At 40.6% G+C, this 11,696-nt stretch overlaps 1 protein-coding gene across 2 annotated transcripts in view; it reads left to right on the top strand.

Moving 5' to 3' along the window:
• The first annotated feature begins 4,078 nt into the window (after window positions 1–4,078).
• The window catches only part of coro2aa (coronin 2Aa), a 50,153-nt gene continuing 42,535 nt past the window's right edge, over window positions 4,079–11,696 (top strand). The window contains exon 1 of one of the 2 annotated variants that reach the window (XM_074629363.1): window positions 4,079–4,226. In XM_074629363.1, the coding sequence (XP_074485464.1) occupies window positions 4,212–4,226 (15 nt within the window). In that variant the 5' untranslated portion in view covers window positions 4,079–4,211. The remainder of the gene's footprint in view (window positions 4,227–11,696) is intronic. The other variant, XM_074629365.1, reaches the window with a different exon arrangement.

Raw genomic sequence — 11,696 nt, 5'->3', positions numbered from 1 at the left:
GGTCGACAAAAAAGACGCCAACAATTAAAATGTCTTTACTGCAGGGGTCTCCAACCTTTCTTCCTCTTAGAGCTACTTTGACAAAATGAAAGTGGTCGAGAGCTACTCATATTTTATATTATTAGTTACATTTATTCACATTACCAGCTGAATAAGCTTCTTTTGTGTGAACATTTAGAAAATGTTGATATCCAACACTCACATTTTGTATCAAAACATCTTAAATTCAGCAGCATGTGCATGTTTTTTTTCTGTATGCATTTCTTTTCATTTTCAATGTGTCAAGCTCACACTATTAAATTCACATCAGATTAATTTAATAGAAAACAAAACAGTTACTTTTTTTACTGTCTGTCCACATATCACTGTATCACATCACTTCCCTTCATCATCTGTAGTTCACATGCATGTATTACATGCATTCACTCTTTTTAACAGTTAGTGAGATGACTGGCACTGCATGGAGTCAACGAGAGAGTTGTATAATAGAGTAATATAAGTAAAATGATTGACTGTGCAGTAGCTTTGTCATGTCTGTCTCTGCTGTTCCTCCTGGTGGCCTCCTGCTGTTATGAATCCTCTTGTAATGACTGTGTTTCACCGCTGGGGGGCAACAAACGCCCTCAAATAAAGAATCTGCACCAAACATCACTCATAAAATAACACACTGGGTTCTTTAAAAGGTGCTTAATGGGCCTACGATATCCAGAGCATCGATACAGCAGCTAATATCTATTTGCTATGTAAAGATATGGAGGAGTAATGTCTACCTGAGCAGAGAATGAAGTCGCTCTCTCTCTCTGTGTGTTGTAATCAGAGCTTCTCCATGCTTTGTTGACATAGCCGGGCCGCCGAAGTGGCTAGCTGCTGGCTGTTTATTGCAAGTGTCAAAAGAACTGCTGAACTAACACAAAAAATTCCACAGTGAATAAGATTTAAAAGCCAAAACGTAGTATATATACAGTGAGACACAAAGGTAGACTAACATTATGGGTTTAATTTTGCAAGATACCGGTAGATTAATTATGCAGATTTAACTAATGTTTTGTTAGCATTCAGTTAGCATAACATTATGTGTAGTTGGCATTTGGCTTCTTAGATCTGAAGGTCATTTACCTACTCGTTTTATAACCTCAAACACTGATGTGTTTTAAACGCCAAAACACATCAGTGCACATCAAGCTGTCAAGGTCCTCCTAATTCGTAAGGATCGATATCATCAACTAACTTCAATTTTGTAACATATCTCCCCTTTGCCTCAGTCAGCTTCTTTTTATATGTGTATTTGTCTTTCGCACGTACTTTATACATTTCTGATGATGAATGATTGACAGATGACAGATGAATAGACTGGTGATATATAATGACAGTCTACAGTAGCTCCGTACGCTCTCCTCCAAACTCCCATTCTCTATCAAGACAAGTATTTGTTACAATTGCTTAAAGATAGGCCCACCTAAAAACTAATTTGACATGACTGTTTAACATTTTTGTTACAGATAGGGATCCAATAGTCAGTATTTAAGCAAAAGACAAAGTGTTAAACATCGAATTTTTCTCACTTGAGAGCTGAGCATCTACATTTGATTATCTCAACATTATCCCTCTATATCTATTATACAGAGTGAATGTTGTGTATTTCTTCCATTACGTTTCCACCATCAGTTAAGTTTCCTCCCCTTCCCAAAAAAAACTTATGCAAAACACTGATGTGTATCAGTGAGTGTCTAGCCTACAGTTTAACAGCACTTCACCAGTTCGGCCTACAGTACGCCTGCTGCAGGGCCCCGAGGCCAAACTGAGCTGAGAACCCTGTCACCGTCAAGCACCCATCAAAAACAGATCACACTAGACTACACATGACAGGCTCACTGCTTTGCATGCAGTTTTTTCTTTAGGAAAATTATTTTTAACATGTAGAAATAAACGTGTAATATTGTTCTTTAGCGATACATAATCCCAAACAGATAGTTTTGGTTTGGTTTTATTCTGATATAAAAACAAACAAACATTATATACATAACTTAGTTGCAAAGATATGTACAAAAACAAAGCAACAACGATAATAATAGTAACATAAAAAACAAACGTGTGAATTAAATCAAACACAAAAAGCCTGCACTAAAATTGAAACATGATTTAGTGAAGCCACTATACCTTTGAACCTTTATGAGTATTTTATGTTTGACATACATTACAGGTGACCAACATACTGATATACAGTACTCTGGGTTACAAGAAAGATATGAAAACCTGACGGCAAAATTGAATACAAATATAAACTGATCAAAAAGGACTTCTCCAATAGCTTGTTTGGAGGCTTCCTCACATCTCACATTAATAATCCTGAATCAGATTATTTTTTTTAGAGTTCTCCAAATCTAAAAAAATTTAGATTGACGTGTGTAAATGTATTTAATCCACTAAAAACTACTGAAACTGGTAGAAATACACAATATTCATATGAATGATGCTGAAACAATGAGTCCATCTATTAGTTTTGTTATTCTAAAGGAACAAAATGTGAGTGAAAACAGCCGTATACATGATTAAAACAAACAATTATGGGAAAATTGATGCAAGAAATTATAATAAAGAGTTTACATAAGAAATGTTCTTTGCCTCTTCATGAGAGAAGGGGAAGAAACACTGGGGTTTAGCTTGTATTTTATTCACAATTGAATGCAGCAGTGGGTAGATTTAGAGCAAATATGATTTAAAAAAGTAGTGCATGAAACAGGTAATCTAAAAGAAAAGTCATGCGCCTCTGTGTCCACCGATGCTCCTAATGGCATCTACAAGATGACACAGACCAGAGGAAAACAACCAATCAGAGTCGTCTCTGAGCAGCTGTCAATCAACTTCAATCAAACGGTCAAACTAGGCAGCGCTGATCAAATATGAATCAATATTCTGTTACTGTAATGCCTATTTCTCACCTCAAACGTTTTCAGAAACATCTTGTAGTGTACTGTTTAGCTGTAAAATGAGAAAGTTTGTGACCCGGCAGCCATGTTGAGAACAGTTGAGGAAAAGCACCGCCCACCAGCCGGAGCACAGTCAATAGGAACGCTCTCTCTCTGAACTGACCTGTGATTGGCCAAAGTCTCCAGTCTAGGGCTAGATTTTCTAAAGCCTGAAAACAGAGCCATGAGGAGGTGCAGAAGTCTAGTTTTCTCTCAGAACACTTTAATTACAATATGCTGAAAGGCAGTGGCGGCTGGTGGAAATGTTTCTAGGTAGGGCTGTGCCACATCTAATCAATTTCAGCAAACATCCCGGTATGATTTGATGCAAAAAAAGTGAAGGTATCAAAAACACATTACTACTTTTCAGTTAAATAATCAACAATTATTTTATAACAACAGGAGCAGTAAAGAATGCTTAGAGAAACACAACAGTATAACATGTACTCAGTGGTGGAAAGTAACTAAGTACATTTACTCAAGTACTGTACTTATGTACAATTTTGTGGTGCTTGTACTTTACTTGAGTATTTCCATGTTCTGATACTTTCTACTTCTACTCCACTACATCTCAGAGGGACATATTGTACTTTTTACTCCACTAGATTGATTTAATAACTCTACAGATTCACATTATTAATACAAAATATAATAAACGAATAAATGATGTATTATTATAGATTAAACTACCCAGCAGTACATAAAGTCATTAAAATGAGCTCAACCTTTACCAGCCGGAACATTAAAGTGATGAACACATTAATGCATCGATAAGTATAATCCAATAATATACATTATTCTGCATAATGAGTACTTGTATGTTTGGTACTTTAAAGCTGAAGTAGGCCAGATTGGATCAAATATGATTAAAAAAACATCCTGCCTACTGAAGCTTTAATGACAGTATGCTTAGTAACCTGGATTGCCCCTCCCTCCTCTTCCTCCTCTCTCTCGTCGCATCCTGTGCTCTGCATCTCTCCTCCTCCTGTGTGTGTGTTCATGGTGACTGTGCATGCTGTCTGTGAGCTTCTTTCTGTCTATTTATATATTATTTTTTTTATTTTTTGGGGGACTCTCAAGGTCGAGGAGGGCATCATGACTTTTCAATGACCACCACCTCCACCATGCAACAACCACCGGTGTTATAATAACACGACTCGTCTCCACCAGCAGCAGCACTTCACCCTCGTCCTCTCCTCTCCTCTCCAGGGAAAACTACCAGCACCTGCCGACGCCTCTCACCATATGACCGTCTCGAAGGTGAGTTTACTTCAGTCTGAACTCCTGCAGCATGTCAGTGATCGCTTGTCATGTTGCAGACGTGTTTTAGTAGCTCTGCTCTTCACTATATAAACGGATTGAGCTGCTGAGAGTCGGACAGTTTTATTTGTACTCCTGCAGCAGCAGCAGCGTGCAGCAGCTCTGCCATGCGGCTCCACAGCCTCAGACCTGCAGAAACACAACACACAACTCCTAGTTTCAAGGTGTTTTTAGCTGATTGTTTTGTGGTTAAAATGCATGTCTTTTTTATATCTATGCATCACTAACCAAGGAGCTTCTTTAATGGTGTTTTAAGTTGCAAACAGACTCTCCCTCTGCACAGATCTGCACAGTAGGTTGTTTTCCTCTGCAAAAACACAACTCCACGTTTCATGCATGTGTCTAAGGTGTTTTTTGCTGATTGTTTTGTGGTTAAAATGCATGTCTTTTATATGTATGTCACACTAAGCAAGGAGCTTTTTTGATGGGTTTTTTAAGTTGCAAACAGACTCTCCCTCTGCACAGATATACAGTACAGTAGGTTGTTTTATGATCTGATACAGAAGTGCACAGCTGTTTTCTACTGAATCTCATTCCTAAATGATCTTTTTTTACTCACTGACATAAGAGCATTAAGAAACACATTACTTACATGGCTCTCACTCACTGACATAACTTCAGATGAATGTGGGTTTATGTTAAATACAACTAAGGATTATTTGTTTTTGGCTATAAAATGGCAGAAAATTGGAAAAAAAATGCTCATTATTGTTTTCCAAAGTATAATCTGCAAATGTCTTATTATATAAGAGCAATGGATGGCAATAATCTGTAAACAAGACAGTATTGAACCAGTTGGTATGTGGCAAATAAGATTGTTTAACGATCATTAGAGGAAACGGGTGCGTTTCACTGAATTTCAGTTAATGTTTTGATCATTTTGGTTAATTATATTAATGGCTAATAATCATAAACATAATTAATTATTAGTAAATAAATGATAACTGCTGTCTTGTCTTCATCAGAGCACGATTCAGCCTCAACTATGGCTTCATGTGTTCACATTAACACTCATAAACAATGTGAATGTACATTTCAAGCAGGTCAAGCATGTTAATATTCTTTTGGATGTTTTTGACGTCATTTAAGAAACACATTACTTACATGGCTCTCAGCATGATGTTGAGCTTCTTCTGTTTCCACCTCTGTAGTCTGCAGCCGTTCATAGTGACAAGTGGTGGAGAGCAACACCTTCACATCACAGTCACTTCACATCTTCAGAACTACACGAGAATGTGAGGAGAGAAATCCTGTTCAATATTCCTAAAACAAACAAGTTTTGAAAACAAAAAAATACATCTTGAATCACCTCAAACACCCTGCCTCAAGTACACTAGGTTGTTTTATGATCCGATACAGAAGTGCACAGCTGTTTCTACTGAATCTCATTTTTTAAATGATCTTTTTTTCCTCATAACTTCAGATGAAAGCGGTTTATGTTAAATAAAACTAAGGATTATTTTTTTTGGCTATAAAATGCCAGAAGATTGGAGAAAATGCTCATTATTGTTTCCCAAAGTATAATCTGCAAATGTCTTGTTATATAAGAGCAAAAGTCCAAAACCCAAAGATATTCAGCTTACTATCATATACAGTAAAACAAAGAAAATTACAAAATACTCATTTGAGAAGTTGGAAATGACTGAAACAGATTTTTTTTTTTCATTAACAAGTTTATTTATTAATTAATTGTTTCAGCTCTACATAAAACTAGCTAACTGTTCTTTATTTAGTTTGGAGGATGCCTGAAGCTCCCCAACATCTCACTTTAGAAACAAAAATGTTATAACTGGGTCAACAAATGGACTCAAATACAGCACACAGACAGGAGGAAAGTAAAAAGGAATTTATTGCAAAATAAATGTTCCTTTAAAGGGGTTGGGGTTTGGGGTGTCCGGCTTGTGTCTTCGAGAGGAGGAGGGGGCAGACGGGGCACGAGGAAGGGGCTCCAGAAATCCACCCAAGTGTAAGGTGAATTGAATTGTGGTCCGGGGAAGGGGAATGGCGTCGGAGAGTGATGAGGCAGGGAAGTAGCAGGGAGATGGAGCGAAGGCAGCTGGCAGACCTGAACAGATGAGAGCAGCGTTACACAGAATAAAAAGTCAAGACAAGAGGTACATGAGGTAAGTAGGCCTGAATACGTTTAACTACCACTGAGGGTGACGGACCGATTTGACGACGTCTGGGAGGAAAACCGGGGTAGATATACTGCAGAGTTGTAGATGATTGGAATCAGGTGTGCCACCAGCAGCAAACGCCCCATAGGAGGAGTGGAGAGGAGAGACCACGCCCACCTGCCCACAGACAGGGAAAACACACAGGAGACAATAGGGCGGGGAAACAAAGAGAAACACTGGGGAAACTAGGCTGAAGGGTGATATCATAACAGTACCCCACCCCCCCCCCAAAATCCCCCTCGCCCCTCAATGGGAGCCTCCAGGCGACCTTCCAGGTTTATCTGGGTGGGACTGATGGAACTCCCGGACGAGCGCTGCATCCAGGATGCGGGAGCACCCATGAACGTTCCGCCGGCCCGTGTCCCTCCCAGACCACCAAGTACTGGAGACCCCTGCCCCGACGCATACTCCAGATCGTGATTGGCTCGTTCCGCTTGTCCATTTGTTTGAGGGTGAAAGCCGGATGACAGACTGACTGTAGCTCCGAGCGCTTAGCAAAAGGTTTTCCAGACTTGAGAGATGAACTGAGGCCCCTGGTCCGAGACAATGTCCAGCGGAATACCATGGAGGCGAAAAACATGATTCACGAGGAGATCGGCGGTTTCACGGGCTGAGGGGAGCTTGGCGAGAGCGAGGAAGTGGGCTGCCATGGAGAACCAGTCCACAATGGTAAGTATAACTGTGTTTCCTTCTGAAAGAACGAAGATCGGTGACAAAATCCAAAGCACATCCGGGGCATAAATGCCACATCCGGGGCATAAATGCGATTACGGCGTCCTGCACCGGGATCTGGTTCTTCTCGTTTCTCGTTTTCCCGTTTCTCGTTCCTCATTCCCGCGTCTCTCAGACCGCTGACTCCACCTCCCAGGTAAGTACCCCCACCACACAGGATGTTGGTAGAATGCAGACTGAGCTCTTTGAGGACTCTTCTGACGTGACAGAGCATCAGGTTTCACATTCTTTTATCCTGGGCAATACGTGAGGGAAAAATGAAAGCGACCAAAACACAATGCCCACCGGGCTTGACGAGAGTTCAGTCGTTTGGCTGACTGGATGTATGCGAGGTTCTTGTGATCAGTCAAAAACGACAAAAGGAATCTCTGCTCCCTCCAACCAGTGTCTCCACTCCTCCAGAGCACACTTCACCGCTAACAGCTCACGATTCCCCACATCATAGTTGCGCTCCGCTGGTGACAGGCGGCGAGAGAACAAACCACATGGATGTAACTTCTGGTCAGGGCTGGAGCGTTGAGAGAGAACGGCTCCTACAACAACGTCCGAGGCATCCACCTCTACAGTGAACTGGAGGGAGGAGTCAGGCTGCACCAGGACCGGAGTGGAGGTGGAGCGGTCCAGTTGAATGGGATAGATGGGGAAGTGATCTTGGTGAGGGGGACAGCAATCCGGCTCTAATCCCAGATAAGAGTCGTTCGAAAGAAAAGTAATCCCCAATAATACTCCATAATTGATTAATTCTTTAGGCCAAGTTTCTCTCGTCTTCACCTTACATCATTGCACAGTTAATATATTTGGGTTTTGGACACAACAAGCAATCTGAATTTACTAAACAGACTAAACTATTGAAAAAAAAGAATGAATTATAAAATTGGTTGCAGCCCGCTGATCCATACAGTATATCTAGAATATGCTGTACCCTTTCAGTTGAGGTCATCTTCATGTCTGCAAACACGTCATTAGTTATAAGTGAAATCTATTATTGTGTCTCTGTGGGTGGCTGTACTCTATCCGTCCACCAGCTCAACAGATGGTGTGGATCTATTGTTTTTGCTCACTTTTGTCTGGATGGACGTAAACAAACTTAAGACAAAAGAAAAAGCAGTTTGAGAGCGCCGTGTTTAATGACCCGAGTCTAATGGCCACCACATGTGGAAACAGTGGGCGTAATTTAAGACTGAGGACCTCTAGTGTGGCATCACTTCCACAGGGGCAGCTCCAGGGCATGCTGTTTGTTCTGACTCGAAGTACAGTTTAAAATTGGTCTGGTCCATAATTCAATGTGAATGTTTTTGCTTATATATCATGGTATATGTTGAAATATGAAAATATTCTTTTTGTGATATTTGTTTCAACCGTATTCATCAACAACCTGAGGTACAGCAGGCTGCAGAGTGACCCACTAAAATGAGGAATAATATTAATTAACTAATTTAATTATCTAGACAAGAGCATGTGCAAAAAAACATACTATTTTGTCCAAAATTTCTGTTCTCTTTCCATTTATTTTATCCATAAATGCTACCACAGATACAGTGAAGTCAGTTACTACAATTGGCTCAATGATACTATTGCAGTCATTTGTTTTGGTTTTGTAGTACAGTGTAGACAGTTAGATATTCAGCCTAGGTTTAAGCTGGCAGCAGGGAGAAACAGTTCGCCTGGATCTCTTTGCGTATGAATAAATAAATAAATAAAAGAAGAACTAAATGCTGAAATAAATAACTAAAAGTTGAGTCATGACTGTTTGAGTGAGGAGGTGTCACGCCAGCTCTAGATCAGTCTCAGTAGGTCTGTCATCTGTCTAATGGCAAACTCCTGCCAAAATGAGCATTAGACTGATGAGTTTACAACACATCCTCACTATAAACAGAAAACTCCTGCTGCCAAAAGTTAACTTCAGCGGGCTTTAAACTGGGTGAAACAACACATCTTCACTTCATAAAGGTTCTTTAATGAGGACTTGAGGGGTTTGTGGTATTTGAAGACACCGTACTCTGTTTAATTCTACTCTGTCTCTAGTGAAATCTGTTGTGCAGACATACAGGGCCATAAAATGCAACCTTTTTATCTCTGGCATGTTATCACACAGACTGTTAGTGTTAACACATACCTGAGATTCTCCCACTTTTGTCCAACCTGTGACTTGTGCTGTTTGCTATGTAGTTATTCAGAAGCTCAGAAGCAGATAGGCTCTATTGTTTTTTCTACTAAGTTATTTACTGTTTGTCTTGTACGACAGTTTATCTCACCAACGTCAAAACAGTAACGAGAGTTCAGGTTTCTGAGATGGTACACAAACGGTTACAGGTATCAAAGTCCTACCTGCTGTTATTACTGCCGTGAATTTAAGGCGTGCTTTTGAGCAAATATGCCCTTGAGCCTGAGGATCTTATTGGCCTCTATGTCTCTGCCATGCTGGCTGCTGTTGTTGTGCAATAAAGTGATCGCTTAAATAACAGAAGGTGTAACCTGTATTCTGGACAGTGTGCCTTAAATACCTCAGACGCCTGCTGATATCGACTCTTAAGATTGCTCTGGAACTGTAGTGTTTTTAAGCTCATGGGAATATGAGCAGGACATGTTGTACTAGAGCTGAAACAGATAGCAGATTGATTGATTAGCTGATCAACAGGCCCCGTTCATTCCTATTCCTATGAAAGTTACTCAGTTGCGCGTGATGCCACATTGGCTAGACTTCCGACTGGAAAAAGTACCTGTATCTTCCGGCAATCTTCCACATCCATTGGGCCCATAGAGGAGGTGCGGTAGCGTCCGCTCGGTCACGGGGTCACAATGTGACGCTGTCGTCACGGCTTGCTAACTCCGCCTCCCAGCCCTCGCTCCAGCCTCGGTCTGGGTCTCATTCACATGAACGGAGGAAGGGAAATAACTCTGGATTCGACTATTAGTGCATTTTACAACTTTTAAGAACTAATGATTTAAATAAGGGCTATTAGAGTGTTCATACTGGGAAGTTGATTCACCTAAAAAAAAATGATCCACTAAGTTAAAGATGTCTCTTTCCCAATGTAAGTCTATGGGAAAAAGTGTTTTTGGGCCCAATGGCATCACATGACGGACACAGAAGTTGTAGAACCGCCGTATGGCCGCTACAAAATTGACTTCAACGACCGGCGCTTTTCATGGGGGCTTGGGGTCCTCTCCACGGAGCCGGACGCCATGCTTCTACAGTAGCCCAGAACGGACAAACCAAACACTGGCTCTAGAGAGGGCCATTCATGTTTTTGCGTCACCCATTGTAGTTTTCCTACACGCTTGGCACACAGGAGAAGTTTTAGTTGGTTGCAATCTGCAACCTCACCGCTATATGGCGCCAGATCATACACACTGCACCTCTAAGTCATTTTATAATCTAAAGTATATTAAATTCCATGGTTCCAGGTTCTCAAATGGAAATATTTGTTGTATTTTTGAACACAATGAATATCTTTGGGTCCACTGAATGGCTGCTGAGACACGGGGACCTTTTGGTCTTGAGCCCTGTGGTATGACACATGCGCAGTGTAACTGGAGGCTCAATTGGCTCAGTTTCGGTGAGTGCAGACCAGATTTTACTGCGCATGGGTTGTACCCCAAAGATATGGCGCGGCGATGGCGCGTGACATCTCCGCTTTCCATCCTCCTTGCTGGAGCGTTCAATTACGTCACATGATCTTTTGTTGAAAGATGGGATTCGGGACTGTTAAGCCAACATGGACGAGAAGTTCTTAGTGTTCAGTAGAAACGGAAATGTGAACTACGTTTCATTGACTTCTGGTCATAGTCTGTCTGCTGATGAGGATCATCTGAAGTAATAGAACAGCTACTAAATGTAACTTGAATGAAGGATGAACCATGAAACTATTGGTCAGACAAAACAAGACATTTAACGACATCGCCTTGGGCTCTGGGAAATTGTGATGCCCATATAGTTCACAATTTTATTAACAAACAATTAATAGAGATCAATAGAGAATACAAATGAGTCAAAAAGGCATGAGCTGATAAGAAGAAGACTGTTCCCGTTGCCCAGATAGTGAACATGCAGCTCTCTAGCAGCGTTTGGACTGTTGAATGTGTCGAGTTTGTGGCACTTTGATGGATCATTAAGTGTTACTCCACACTGAGGTGAAGAAACCAATTAAAGGGTGGTACTGTAAGTCATTATGTAACTGAGTCAGACTGTTGTGTGTGTACTGTAGGTGTGTACAGAATGTTAAATACAACACTAGATGGTAATACTGTATATCCTCTAGCTTTATGATCAATTTAGAGATCTGTGATTAATCATTGTTCCAGTATTATCAATTAGTCTTTAGATAATAATTTGATGTTGGCATACTAACATGCTAAATGGCGACCATGGTAAACATACCTGCTAAACAATCATCAAGCATGCTGATGTTGGCAGAGAACCCACAGATATCAAATGTACAACAATATAAATTTAGAGCAGCTGGAACCAACAAATTAACTTTTACTACTTCAATAAAAT

Source organism: Sebastes fasciatus, chromosome 3 (genome assembly GCF_043250625.1).
Source record: "Sebastes fasciatus isolate fSebFas1 chromosome 3, fSebFas1.pri, whole genome shotgun sequence".
Lineage (NCBI taxonomy): Eukaryota > Metazoa > Chordata > Actinopteri > Perciformes > Sebastidae > Sebastes > Sebastes fasciatus.
The sequence above is the reverse complement of the archived record's forward strand: the minus strand, read 5'-3'. Positions and strand labels throughout refer to the sequence as shown.